Below are 14,727 nucleotides of genomic sequence, written 5' to 3' on the forward strand. Positions count from 1 at the left end.
AGATGAAAGTCCCTTTAGCATTTAAATATAACGGCTTTAAGAAAATAAAAACTCGTCAGTAACAATTTTATTATTGCTTGTTATTATTCACATAATACAAAATAAACTATGCACAAGTTTTAAGACCACTGATGTATGTAATTCTATTTGACTTTTATAAAATATTCTGAAATACAATTTGCTATCATCTCAGTGTTGCTAGCTGTGGGCTTTCCGTACATTCAAATACGAACCTTATCGCTCAAACATTACTGACTATATTTTAAACATGTACGTCAAGCCCATCTAACTAACACGTAACAGGTGTAACTAATATACATAGCAGTCTCAAGTAAATAATTGTGATGCTCTCACGACAATTAATATTACATTACATTCATGGCCGCTTATCCTACAATAGACGTAATTTATATTTAACTGTACAATAAGCGATTCTCTTCGATTCGTTAAATATATTTACAAAATGTATTTAGAAAAAAAAAAAAATTGTTATCTCGCCACCCAAATCTCTAAGCGATTATAACTAACTACACATGAATATCCACAAATGTGGAAATTATAAACCCTTTATATGTAGGTACGAGCACATCTGTCAAGAATTATGATATCTGTTGGAGATGTACTATTGAATAGACAGATTAAGTTAAGGCTATTACTGGCACCATCATTATGAAAGAATTTAATCAACCAGATGTGTCACACCACAATATATTTAATAAAAAAAAACTGGCACACGCAGCCACAAATATGTAAAACTACATACAAGACATATATTTATGTATTACTATTCATTTATGTCATGGTATTTAAAATAAATAAATATGTTATTCTGAAAAATCTCATTAAAAATTATCTTATTTTTTTTTTAACTGCTATAAAGTCATCATGAACAAACAGGCTTAGGCACTAGATTGCTGCGTTTTATTTTAATATAATACATACACGGGCTCGATTCACACAACGTATTCTGTTATTAAAAAAAAAAAAAACAAAATTAAATTAAAATCACAGAAATTACAAAACACACCAAATAATCTCCACAGATTTCTATATACTGAACGAAAAAAGCTATATTTTTTTTTTCACTAAGTGACATGGTTTTAAGTAACAGTTAAAAACACAACCCAGAGATAGCATGCGAGAAATTATTCTGGTAAGCAAATTTACAAATTTTAAAAACACAGTAATTATAAACGATAAAAGACATTTAACAGAATTCAAAATTATCCACATTAAAATCTTATCTGGCAAAACACGACAACTATATTCAGAAAAAAAAAACATATATGTATTCCAAATTTAAAATGTTTCAGTACACAAGTCCAATCATGACTCCAGAATAAAAACATGGCGGCGAGTGACAACAAATAAAAGCTGCGAATCACTCAATAAATCACAACCGTTGAAGTTACCTGGAGCCCGCATCTTTATATAATCTCAGTTCGTTATCCTAAACTATAATATTTACATTACCTTAATATACAAGCTTAATTACATTAAAAAAAAATCTTCAAAAGTTAGAAAAATTGACAAACACATTTTAACACTCTTATATTTAACAAAGCGTATGGATTCATTGTATGTACATGTATTTTAAGATAACGCGTATTGTAACATGCGAACTGGGACACGAAAATAAGTACATTATCAATAGCAAATATAGAATGGCCGTGTAGGTTTGATACCACCCACTGCACATATAAATAACTTGTATGGACAAATAAATACTCTGTAAATAAATGTATCAATGATTTTAAATATCAGAAAGTTTGTTATAAAATAATACGTTGCTATATTCAACTGAATACTAAATCACTTTTTATGTGTAAGGTAAAATTTTTGTATTAAGCCGTTTTTAAAATCGTCAATATTTCAACATTACTTTTACCTTTTTCATGTGAACCAGGTAGTCAAATACCCGAGACATTGAGACCTTGTGGATCTTTTTTTTTTTTTTGTTTTCCATACCCACCTTCGTCTTATATTTTTGCATTACGATTATTCGAGTGTGGTTATTGTTATTGAAAATTATTGTTATAATTAATTAATATTTCAAAATTATTTCAAGGCGGAAGTTCATACTTACTATTCTAATATTTACAATATGCACATATCTATATAGCGATACAAAGGGCAAATAACCAGCCAGTGTAGTATTGCTCGTTTTTTTTATATTACATGCAGCTGCTAATGGCTGTAATACTAAGAAAAATTATCTTTATAATGATACATATTGAAACTCATTACACAAAAACTTATGAAAGATTATATATATATTTTTTTTATACACACTTCTTAAATTAGTTATGGCATAATGTTTTTTTTTTTTTTAAACTGTCAACAATTGTCTATAGAGTTCCTATATTGATAATTTTCTGTTTGTTATGTGTTACAAAAGGCACTTTCAATGTGGTTATGCCATTTTAAAAACTCTAAAGCTGCATGTAATACAAATTTGATAGAATCACATACAATTGCTCATTCGGATATGTATTTAAAACAACAGAACAGAAAATTATTTGAAAAAATCGAAACTTAAACTCATCCCATGATAATGACAAAAATTAAGTTAGAAATTCAACATCCCCATCAATGAATTAGCAACAAAATTAATAATAATGACTGTTCACTGTTTTTATTTCAAACACGTTATAAATATAGGTAATATATAAAAACATTGATTCCGACTTTATTATCCGTTCAATATAATTTAAGGAAACCACTCAAAAATTACTAAAATCCTACCCATGAGATCCTTCATACTTTGACTCCATTCCGTAATTCAATAAATTATTTGAAAAGTCCATAATGAAGTGAAATAAATATGTGATGATTGTAGATGAGCTCTCGGCAAACAGGTATCATTGTTAAGGTTTGAATTTCACCAGTGGTATGTTTTTAGAATGTAGGCACTTGTCACACACCCATTCAGCGTATACTTCCGCTGTTAACAACTGAAAAGCTGGCTCTGTCAGCCCGGTGCATCCTCTGTAACATTTATTACTCTGTGTTAAATCAAGTATTAACCTTAAAAGAATATTTTTATTTGAATACTATGGAACTGAATTATTTAAATCATAATGTAATAATAATAATATGATATTGTCTATTTTTTTTCTATTAATATATTATATGCATAGGAAATTAATTCATTATTTTATTTACTCATATCTGGGAAATTACACATTTCTTATATACATATACAGACTGTTACAGTAATATAGCTGTTTTTACCTGTGGAACCAAAAGTTGCAGCCTGATTCACATAAAATAGCTTGATCATTATCATGGACTTCCTTGTGACACACTCCACAGGGATAAATGGGTGGAGCATTAGGGTTTTGAGGATTGAACACCATAGGTTGGTCTGGTGGGTACACTTTCCCTGCACTCACTGGCATAGGTTTTGGTCCAAACATTCCCATATTCTGCCCCATGGGTCCCTGACCACCTGGACCACCCATTGACATTCCGCTCATACCAGCCAGTGGCCCACAATTTCCCATATTTCCAGGTCCTGGACCCATTCCCATTGAACTGCTTCCCCCCATACCCATTGGACCACTGTGACTCATGTGGTTCCCTGAATATGGTGGGCCGGGACCCATTGATGTCATAGGTCCATTTCCACCCATGGGACCACTTCCCATTCCTGAGCCCATCGGGCTGCCGTGTCTCATTGGCCCGCAATGTCCCGGACCCATCCCCCCACTCTGCATAGGACTTGGTGACATTATAGAACTAGTTGGGCCCATAGAACCATTAGAACAACTGGGTCCCATAGGGCCATTCATGCGAGGAACATTCATACCTGGGCCACCACCCATTGGGCCATTTATTGGTCCATTCATCGGACCATTCATTGAACCCCCTCCAAGCGGACTATGCATTGGGGGTCCCATAGGACTATTGCTCATATGACTGCCAGCCATGGATCCCATATTCATTGGACTACCCATTGGTCCTGAAGACATCGGAGAACCCATGGGCATTGAATTCATAGGACTCATCGGACTTCCCATTGATCTTGATGTTGGTCCCATACCTGGACCCATACTGTGGTTACTCATACCCATATTTGGTCCTCCCATGGGAGACATCCCACCCATGTGACTATGACCCATAGGACTCATATTCCCCATGGGACTTATCCCTCCTCTTGGTGGCATCTGTTGACTCATAGGACTCATGTTGTGTGGTAAAGGACTCATATGCCTCATCGGTGGCCCACCCATGCTGTGGGTCATAGGGCCCATCATTCCCATTGGCCCATTTTGACTCATCATGGGACCATTTTGATTCATCATGGGTCCATTATGAGAAACTGTAGATGGGGAGTCATCAAAGGGGTTGGAAGCAACAATTGTATCACCATACCCTGTGAGGGGTGGTGGCAATAAATCTTGGGCTGTTGGTGGAGGTTGTGGAGGTGTGAGAGCATTGTTTGCATTTGATGTTTTTCTTCTCTTTTTGGGGTTACTGGGCGCAGCGGCCGGTGGTGTAGGAGTGTCCATGGGCGGTTTGAAGTCTGGAGGACCCAACCCGGGCCCAGGCAGTCTATAAGACGGCATACCCGCCAGATTGTGACTCATCTTGTCGTTATTCGTCTTCCGCTCTAACAACCATTATGAGGTTAATACTTAAAGAACTACACTAGAAAATATATTCACACATAAGGCACCGCATTGTCACGAGAAAGCGCAATAACGTGCCGGAAGACTGGTTGTGTCTATTTCTGTAACAAAAAATACACAAATGTTGCTAACTGTGTAAAGAGTAAATGTCATACCAAGTTGTTTCAAAATCGCGTGACAAATAATATTAATAGTTTGATAATAAAAACCGCGGGCTTCTGATGGTTACGGTACGAAGCCAAGTACGAGCAGAAACATCAGTAACCTGTTCATTATAAATGCATAAAAATACTCTGGTCCATATAATTCGTTCATTAATATTCAGTACTAGGCAGATAAAGTTTAAATAAAATATAAAACTTACTGCATTATCAATTTAGCATCGGAATTACTGATTATTTTTTTGTCCTCATCAAGACCCCAAGGCAGGCGTGCAACATATGACAAAATACCAAAAGTAAAACAATTCTTTACACCAGTTATTGTTATTCACAGAAGGCTTTTATGTTGATTATTGTTTTAACACACATGAAGTACACTTATATTAAGTAATACCAGTCTATCGAAGGCATTTTTATTTACGACTCACGATATTCCAAACAACACACGCCACATTCACGATGTATTTTTATCACAATATTGCCGCTAGGGGTCGCATTTAGTTTTTTTTTCAAATTTCAAGACCAAGATCATATATTTCAAGCCTTGATAAAAAGCAATATTTTTATGAAATATGTAAATAATAATTGACTTATTACGAGCTTCATCAAATTTTCTTTATCTAAAAAGATATATAATTAAGACTAATAACCATAATATTTTTTATCTATATTTTGTAATATCCTTCAACTAAATTTTGAACTGTCAAAACTCAAACGTATTATAGGTTAAGTTTAATAGGTACATAAAATATTAAGGAATACTTCATAACAGATTTGTTTAAAGCCTTTTGAAATGGCTTTGAACAGATTATTCGCAGGCTTAAGTCTAACTATATCACCACACGTAGTTGGTCGAAGAGCCATACAAGTAGCAGCAGTTAATTATGCAAGTAAACCTAACATTGTCAAGCCGAAACCAGGATTTGGTAAAAGTTACAGAAGAATCGTGCATTTCCCTGAAGAATATACCGTAAAACCATTAGAAGTGACTAATCTGGCCGGAAGAGATCCTGTGTCAGGTTTGTTTACATTATATTTAATTGAAAAAAGCATTTCTATTTATTTTTTTAACTAATATTATCAACAGGACGAGTAGTAGCAAAAGGTATCGGCGGCGGGATAAAACACAAATATCATTGGATTAATTGGGTCAGGGATGGCCCTACAGAAGGCCCGCCACAAGAAGAAAAAGTTATTGAGGTACTTACAATATGAAAATATATGTTTAATACACTAAGTCATATGAAAAAAAAAATAAATATGTCTTATTGAGTCAAAATGGTAACAATATCATTTCAGATAATTGAATGTGGTTGCAGAACGTCTCATGTAGCTTTAGTAGCTGTTGGGGATAAGCTTAAATATATTTTAGCTACAGAGAATATGAAAGCGGGTGATATTATTAAGTCCTCACGTTACTTACCCAGAATACCTGGTGAGAAGTCTAGTTTATTATATATATATTACATATAATTGCCTTATATTAGTTGAAATTTATAAGTTTTTAGAAAAGTGTTGAAAATTGAGATACCCATGAAATGACAACATTTACTATTATTTTTTAATCATTAAATATCATCAATATATGATGATGTACATTTTGTCTTATATACACTCAGTACCTGCTAATGCTGTTTAAAATAAACATAAAAAGCAAAAATATATATTTTGTTCACAAAAAAAAGTTATAATTTTTTGTATGTGAATTAAACTTTTGTGGACTGTGTTTATTGATTCATTACAAAAAACCATAGAGATATTTTTAAAACATTACACTTAATACATTGTGACAATTGAAAATGCTTTACACAATTAATATGTGTTCATGTATTTACAGTGAGAGCTAATGAGGGTGATGCATATGTCCTCGGAGCTTTGCCGACCGGTACAATAGTACATTGTATAGAAAAAGAACCAGGTTTATAATCTTTTTTGCCATAATATTATGAACACACATAGTAATTGTTTCTGTTCCCTATCACTGAAAAATTGACTATTTAATTATGTACACTTTAATGTCATTTAAGAAAATTATATAGATTATTTTTATTGTAACAACAACTATTTGATAATATATATATAAGATAAATGAAAGTCAAGGCAAAGTATCTGTTTTATAAAAAATTTTAATACAATTCTGTTTAATTTTGATATAACTATTAAGCGAATGTGACACAGAGCTCAGATCACAGCGTTCTTCGGTCTACCAACAGATAAAAATATGTTTAGTACTTTTTGTTTTAAGATTTTTCATCACCTAACTTACCTTGAAGCTGTGTTGTTTGATAGGGAATATTAAATTTGCTTCTATATTAAAAAAATAAAAGCACATATTTAATTGCATAGAGTATTGGCTATAGATAAGTCGGGACTTGCTTATTTCTTGTTATCATAGTTTTTTCTAATGAAAGTTATTATTTAAGGTCAAGGTGGATTATACATACATGCAGCGGGAACGTTTGGTACAATACTCCGAAGACAGGATGACAGGATCATAGTTCAGATGCCATCAAAGAGATTGTTCAGTTTTAATGAACATTGCATGGCTGTTGTCGGTAAAATAAGTTGTTTTTAAAGTTTTGGTAGTATTAGTGTATATTTAAACACATTAAACATAATAGCATTTGACTTTGCTATCAATCTTTCGTATTGAATGTGAATAAGTATTAAGTGTGAAAAGTTTTATAATGAAAATTAATTTTTATATACCACAATCTATGGCGTATTTTGTTTAAAAATATATGTCGGAGTTAGTATCACTTCATCGTATTTAGAGAGTGACGTCAGCATAACTGACGTCACAGTGCTTTTATTCCTGACCGTCGTCAGGATCTCTGACTGTTGAAAGTAACCTCGGAGACTTTGACGAATCCCTTACTTCGAAGAGTTCCGATCCGTGCAACAGTTCGAGTGAGACGGTTTTTAATCTGTACTCTCGCCTCTATTTATACCAAGTTATTCGTTGGAAAACTGATAATTTCAACTACCCTCAATTATTGATTATTCAAGTAATAGGAATTGCGCCATTGTATATTACATGGACCTCCAAAAGATAGGTATTGATATCTCAACATATATTTTCCAGGTCGTCTGTCCAATGTTGACCATGGTAATACCCCGATAGGCTCCCCTCAGAGGAACAGGTGGCTCGGTAACAGACCACGATCTGGACTCTGGAAGAGGAAGGATGGAAGACACGGAAGGAAAATCAGACCACCCAAACCCGTCAAGGAGATATTCCATCCCTCAAACTTCCCTCTACCCACTGTTAATATGACCATGCATCATTAGAGAATTAAATTGTATATATGTAGTTGTATCAATTCTTTTATTGAAGTTAACTTCCTATGCGACTTCCAACAAGGTTGCGTTAAACTTTTTACGCTCTTTGGGGTGATGGGGGAGGGGGGGATAAAAAGTGAGAGGGAATGCTTGGCGCTCGAACGCATGCGGGCAACCAATTATGACTGTAAGAAATCTTAATAAAGTTTGTCTTAAAGAAACACTTAAAATTCTTTAAAAATCAATTTCTACCGATTCCTGTTTTCATTCCAACGTTACGAAGTTTCACTTCTTCCGCACGAATGGACTCCACGCACAATAGTTTCTCGATACATATTATAAAACGAAGTCTCACGCCGCGTCTGTCTGTCTGTCTGTTCGCGATAAACGGAAAAACTACTGCACCGATTATCAAACAGTTATCACCACCCACTCGATAGCGTAATTCTTGAGGAAGGTTTTAGTATATAATTTGTTAAGGCTTTGTATTTACTTGTGCGTACATTAACGATATTTGTTGAAGATGTCGGGAAAACATGAGCCGTCTGAGCGCTTATAAAGAGAATGCTGCGGGCTGTCTAAAGTCTTTGAGATGTAAAAAAATAATAAATGGTGGAATTGTGTATCTAATAGATCTACAGAAAAATCCGCGTTGGCATGTCTATACCTTAAGGATAACATACTATATCCATTTTACAACTCTTAAAAATTGTCATTCCTAAAGCGTTTATTGGAAAGCTATTTACATAAATACAAAATAAATTACTTCTGTTATAAGCCCACATCACTATCTGTAAATTACTTTTTAACTCATTTAAATCGGGCGTACCATTTGAAAGTTATCATAATATAAGTTCAATAATTCTCAAAATTAAATAGGCTGTTTTATATTTTCTGTAAAGAGCCCGTGCAAAGCCGGAGCTGGTACCTAGTGTGTATATAAATAAAATTTTGAAGAGTTGATTCGATGATCAGTGTAGTGCTTTATGGGGACCATGTTACCAATTAAATGTCTTTTCTGATCAGTGACATTTAAGTTAAACATGTTCAAGAAGCTGTCGTTACTATGAATAATAGTTGTTTAAACCGAGTTTCTAATATTAATTTATCATTAAGAAATAGCAGTTTAATACATCAAAAGAACAAATGCTATCCGAGTAAACATTTTAATTTCAAAATACATAATAATTTAAAAGATTCATGCTAAGCAGACGCGAGGTTTTATGGCCCCGCCATATTGGCCTTTAATGAGAAGCCTTAATTTGAGACAATATAAGAAAAGTTTGACTTCAGTATATAACCCTTTAAATATGCTTAATATTAACAATAAATGCTTTAAAACAGCCACCGTCAGTATTAAAGCCATAGCCTGCCCATTATATATCTTTAAGTTTTAAGGCGAAGCTTGTGCTGTTATACAGAAAATAGGTCAACGACACTTCTTAACTGCTATTTTCTTGATCTTCATCCGAGAATGTAAGCACCTGAAAAACAAAAGGAATATACAAATTTGTTAAAAGACACAAATGATATACAAATTATATTTATATACCGACATCGGTCATTTCAGCTGCTAATTGCAATTCAGATAGACCCGTAACATCCTCCAAAAAGGTTCCACTGTTGAAAACCTTCATCAAAAATTCAATTCCTTCCTCTCTATACTTGTCTATGACCACTTCCGAACATGCTATGCACTGTTTGAATTTCGAACACGTTGGAACAACGGTTTGGAATGAATGAAGGAAACCTCTGATTGAATGAGGTATCGGGCCGAGTATGCCTTCATGTTCGGAGCTTTCTTCACTATTCAAGTTGTATAAGGCCGGAGCGTTGACCCTGTTACAGTTTTTTATACAGTCGAAAACTTGATCGTATAAATTAAGAGTTCCCCCTTGCCTTTTTTTCGATTTATTCGCTCAAAGCTCTCGGTGCAAAAGCTGAGTGATGCGATCTCAATTTAACTGGACTATCGAACAAAAAACTTGGACTCGATCGGACATTCGGTTACTGAGATTGTCTCAGTTTATGAATGACCTGATTCGTCAGTATAGCGTTCCGCTCGCTTCACTCAATTATGTTTGGATATAAAAACTAAAGATTTATTAAAGATATTCATCGACTGCTTTATTTAATTTTATAATGCCAGTGTATATAAAACCTTTATACATACCTTAACGGATGTTGCAGAATAGCTACCAATAATTCAACCGCTAACGCGCCAGCAATGGCCGCGACTCCCGGTCTAGTTACAGTGCATTGTTGATCTAGCGTACGATCTTTGAGAGACTGAAATAAAATATAATAATTATTACATCGTTTATTCATTTTTAATATGGCAATAAAAAAAACATACGTTTCCGGGGGCGGTGACGTCATTACAGAAATAACAGCCCAGTTGTCCACCGTCCACGTGTGTATCGTTTTTAGAGATTCCTTCAATTGTTTCATTCACACCATCTCGTTCTTTACTCACTCCGTGTCGCATCACTAGGTAGCTGTCGAAGCCCAGAGCTGCATTTATTACTATCTGTGGTAACGTTTGACATTTAGAATTATTTTTTTATTAAAAACTTTAGAACTAATTTTTATATATCGTCTAAGTTTTCTGTTATTAAACTTATTTCTAGAATAATCATATAAAATTATAGTAATACCCAATATATAAGCATAGAATTTATATACAAATTAATTCTGATACTAATCCTTAATTCATAGTGACAATGTTTACAAACCTTTCCATAGCTAGCTGCTATAAGTGTTGGTAGCCACCTGGCTTCTCTCGTATCAAGGAGTAAGAATACTACATCATGCTTTGTAATAGCTTCCGTGAGAACTTCTATATTATGAATAGTTTCCTTCTTCAGAGCCTCTCCTATTGGATGCCCTGGCATGGGGATGTGGAGGACCAAACCTTCGGTGTGCTGAAAAATATAATATATTGTTATAACAATTTTGTTTGGCGGAGAGAGGAGCTTGTGCAGTGGAGGTGAGCTTTAAACGTGCGTTAATGGGGCCCCTTAAACCTACATTTGGGTCGTAAGTCCCAGGCACTGTTAAAGCTCCTCTCCCTGCAACGCGGTAGAACCGGCACCCACATGGTGAATCTTTTTGCTACTCCTACAGATTAAGTCTCATCATATATATATACATATAAATATTGTAAAAGTTTCTCAAGAAATAAAAAATAAATTTAAGTCTTTACTATTTAGGAATATATTAATATTATATTAATTAAATTTGATTGACCTAAATGATGAATGAATTTCCAATAATTATTAAGTAAAAATATATGTTCTTAACAATTAACATATTTCAAATATATTGAAATATATTTTCTACACAAATATAATGAAAATAATTTTGAATGAAACTAATAGTTTCGGATCACTAAGCATATTTTTTTTTAATCATTATTATATTTATTTTTAAAAATAATAAAATACGCGTAGTGATCCGGAAATATTAGTTCCTTTAAATAATTCTCGCAAAAGTCTCAGATCTCATCATGAAAGGTATCTTGACTATCCTTACCACAGTTGGCAATATTAGTTTCATATTGTTCGCAGCTGCTTCAGCCTTTCTGCTTCCATTGACACAATCTTGGAAATTGAAAAGTACTTGACGGGTCGGATTTGAATAGGAAACTTTACCACTGTCTATGAAAGTTATGTGGCGGAAACCCCAAGCCTGGAAATACATATATAAAGATGATGAGACTATAATTAATTTATTTCATGCACCCTAAAAAAAAATATTTTACTTATTTGGTATTTCAAATTATAACTCTATATGTTACGTACGGGCGACATATTAAAAAATAAATGAACATCGCCGGGGCAACATCGTTGTATGGATGAGATATCATTTTACTATTCACGTTTGTGACTCCGCGGAGTGAACATCCAGCCGTGTAAACCAGAAGATTCCTGACACCACACAAGCCATAGAATGGGATTGCTATCCTAACCTCGGGGCAATCATGTAGTCTTAAGTATAGGTTATAAGTTTTAATATGTAATTTTTATTATAATATACATATAACTTGTAAGTAAGTTTCGTAGTTTTCCTGGAACCTCCGGTTGCCACCCTATATAATTCATATGTCAATAGATAAAATAAACACACACTTTAAGAACGAAATTTGATAAAAAAAAAATTAATATATTAGATTTTTATCAATAACATTATGCCCTGTGGGAAGTGGGAACAAAACAATTTATGCTTAGGATATGTTGTGTGAATAGTCTAATAACAAATCAATAGATCTTATTTATCAATCACAAGTCTTCCTTAAATAATTAAATAATTGAAATTTTAAAAGTGGAAAATATGTTGAGTTTGACATTAGGAAATTAAATAGATAACAATAGCCGAAACCGGAATAATAAAATATATTATTTCCATAAAGCACACTATATAAACAAAAATTATTTATATGTAAGCCTAATTATTTCCTACTTCTTAATAAAAATGTACTTCTGAATAATTTATGCACTTATATCTAATATATGTGCTTAAAGATAAATAAAAATAATATTATTAGTTTACTCACCAATAAATCCCTTGCGACATGACAACCGAGCGTCCCTGCTCCCAATAAGAGACATTTAGTGTTCTTCATGACGTCCACATCCAAGTCGGGGACGAGCCGCCACTGCATCAGCTTTATGTTGAGATCAGACGATGTTTCCGCTAACCTGAAATTTACAAGTCCTTAATTAATATCTCATAATTAGTATTTAAGTTTTATTATACTAATTATTTGAAATAAGTTTATTTGAAGCTTCATTAAACAATCACGTATTAAATAAAAATTAAAATATCTTATAAACTTATTAATAACATTCATTTATTGGATAATATTGTTTTTTTTTTGTGTATAACATAAAAAATCTATAATAAAAAATTGGCCGAAATCCAACCAAGAGTTGTTTGATTTGCTTAAACAGATATCCACGAAGTAAAGACATATAATATAGTATTAAACGGTATAAGTAAAGTATAATTGAAAAGATTGAAATATATAAGTAACATATATGCTTTTATTTTATGTAAGTTACTATATAGTTGTATATTTTGTAATTTTAACAGCTTGCAGTTAAAAGTGTGTCATTATAATAGATTTACTTGATCGGATCCATAGACGCTGACATGTTAGCGAGTTTCGGTCCAAAATTTCCCCTATCATTTCTCTCCCAGCCCAACCAATTAACATTACCTCCTGTTTGACTATCCTAAAACATTTCAAATAATACTACTAAAATAAAAATTTCCGTTATATCATATTTATTTATAAAATACTTGCCTTTTGTGCTTCAATCATGAACATTAGGCTTTTTTCTACAGATCCATCTCTCGTACATCTGATACCAATTACTTGTAGGCATTGCTTTGTAAGAGTTGGAAAACATTCATATAATGCCGCAAGGAATATTCTTAGTGACCAGCCAGGATTGTAGTTATTGCTAGGGTCGGCGAAAGCAAAAAATACTTCTCTATCAACAATAATATCCTCTTCAGATTTATTATTGAAAAATTCATGTAGTTTCTTAACTACCACCTTGCTATTCTCCTTTATGACAACGAAATAGCATTTCTGGTCGAGTTCCAAAGATTGAAATCTGTCTGATATATCTTGAATCTCATTTTTGCTAAAAACGGTACTGATATTCTGACTTTTCTCCTTTAAATAAACTGTTGGTTGGCTGGGACAGGGAAATGCGAACCAATAATAGTAATGAAACTTCTTTAGATCCTGTGAAAGGAAACAGTGTTGAAAAAAAAAAATATATAACAAAGTCTTCTTTATCATAATAAAAGTAGTATTTGATAACTTACCGCAAAAGATAGAATGAAACAGTTCAATAAGCCGCTTGGATTTTTGATCCATGACAGCATTTTAATGTTTGACCAAATCATTTCCCCTACACTATTGAGAAGTGCAGTTTTATCAATGGACTTGAAGTCTTCGATGGTGTTCTTATTCATAAGAGTCCCAGTAATATTTATGTAGTGCAACCCACATTCTGGATCCCTTTAGATAAATAATTTATTCAATTAAATTACAGTTACAATATCTATAATTCACAAATAAATCGTTGATCGTAACGAAATTAAGTGTTTATTATAGTCGACAACAATTTTTTTTAACCGATTGATTATTTTCTAATCATGGAACTTACCTGTTAAAAGATGTTCCATCAACCTCGAAAACTGTTCCAATATCATTACTGTATGAAAAACTGCCATGAATTTGTTTAGTTGTTTCTTTTAGTTTATCAACATTAAGTTTTAAATCCGTTAAACTGTGCCAAAAAGATGGGTGTACGAAAGACGTAAATGGGACGTATTGTATAATATCAAGCTGCTTTTCGTCAGTACTCATTTTTATTTAATAATAAAATAGGACTTTCATGGCATGTAAAATTAAACAATATTAAGAAAAAGTATGATTATTTATTCTAATATTATTATTTTTCTTTGCAGCTGATTTGAAATGACTACTGACAATTATATTTTGATATTTAAATTTCTTGTCTGTCAGGTTTATTTTAGGCTCAGACTCCAGGATTATGCTGATCAATATAATATTTTTTATCCAGTTAACTTCAATTCCACCGATGAAATAAATAACTTAACACTTATTA

At 32.9% G+C, this 14,727-nt stretch overlaps 3 protein-coding genes across 3 annotated transcripts; 1 reads left to right on the forward strand and 2 right to left on the reverse strand.

The window, feature by feature from the left end:
* Nucleotides 1-52: 52 nt before the first annotated feature.
* Nucleotides 53-5,275, reverse strand: LOC116767954 (protein pygopus-like). The gene is made up of 3 exons (XM_032658551.2): nt 4,999-5,275; nt 3,235-4,735; nt 53-2,988 (listed from the first exon to the last, which is right to left on the reverse strand). The coding sequence occupies exons 2-3, from the start codon at nt 4,590-4,592 to the stop codon at nt 2,868-2,870; spliced, it is 1,479 nt and encodes a 492-aa protein (XP_032514442.1). The 5' UTR covers nt 4,593-4,735; nt 4,999-5,275; the 3' UTR covers nt 53-2,867.
* Nucleotides 5,276-5,487: 212 nt separating this feature from the next.
* Nucleotides 5,488-8,114, forward strand: LOC116767919 (large ribosomal subunit protein uL2m). Its single transcript, XM_032658460.2, has 6 exons — nt 5,488-5,814; nt 5,883-5,995; nt 6,095-6,230; nt 6,633-6,713; nt 7,219-7,350; nt 7,881-8,114. The coding sequence occupies exons 1-6, from the start codon at nt 5,589-5,591 to the stop codon at nt 8,084-8,086; spliced, it is 894 nt and encodes a 297-aa protein (XP_032514351.1). The 5' UTR covers nt 5,488-5,588; the 3' UTR covers nt 8,087-8,114.
* A 1,110-nt stretch (nt 8,115-9,224) lies between these two features.
* LOC116767918 (ubiquitin-like modifier-activating enzyme ATG7) lies at nt 9,225-14,593 on the reverse strand. The gene is made up of 11 exons (XM_032658459.2): nt 14,263-14,593; nt 13,919-14,114; nt 13,386-13,835; nt 13,208-13,314; nt 12,633-12,777; nt 11,612-11,767; nt 10,813-11,001; nt 10,434-10,607; nt 10,251-10,366; nt 9,634-9,916; nt 9,225-9,561 (listed from the first exon to the last, which is right to left on the reverse strand). Exons 1-11 carry the CDS (start codon nt 14,463-14,465, stop codon nt 9,520-9,522), a joined length of 2,061 nt encoding a protein of 686 aa, XP_032514350.2. The 5' UTR covers nt 14,466-14,593; the 3' UTR covers nt 9,225-9,519.
* Nucleotides 14,594-14,727: the final 134 nt, after the last annotated feature.

This window comes from Danaus plexippus, chromosome 19, assembly GCF_018135715.1.
Source record: "Danaus plexippus chromosome 19, MEX_DaPlex, whole genome shotgun sequence".
Lineage (NCBI taxonomy): Eukaryota > Metazoa > Arthropoda > Insecta > Lepidoptera > Nymphalidae > Danaus > Danaus plexippus.

Bases quoted from the DNA above. Each gene is read 5' to 3' on its own strand.
- LOC116767954 (XM_032658551.2), bottom strand. From the start codon at position 4,592: ATGAGTCACAATCTGGCGGGTATGCCGTCTTATAGACTGCCTGGGCCC. The intron at 2,989-3,234 runs GTAAAAACAGCT...TAAATGTTACAG, and splicing joins TGCAACTTTTGGTTCCACAG to AGGATGCACCGGGCTGACAG.
- LOC116767919 (XM_032658460.2), top strand. From the start codon at position 5,589: ATGGCTTTGAACAGATTATTCGCAGGCTTAAGTCTAACTATATCACCA. The intron at 5,815-5,882 runs GTTTGTTTACAT...TATTATCAACAG, and splicing joins CGGAAGAGATCCTGTGTCAG to GACGAGTAGTAGCAAAAGGT. The intron at 6,714-7,218 runs GTTTATAATCTT...TTATTATTTAAG, and splicing joins TTGTATAGAAAAAGAACCAG to GTCAAGGTGGATTATACATA.
- LOC116767918 (XM_032658459.2), bottom strand. From the start codon at position 14,465: ATGAGTACTGACGAAAAGCAGCTTGATATTATACAATACGTCCCATTT. The intron at 14,115-14,262 runs GTAAGTTCCATG...ATTTATCTAAAG, and splicing joins GATGGAACATCTTTTAACAG to GGATCCAGAATGTGGGTTGC. The intron at 9,917-10,250 runs GTATGTATAAAG...AAACTGTAACAG, and splicing joins ATTCTGCAACATCCGTTAAG to GGTCAACGCTCCGGCCTTAT.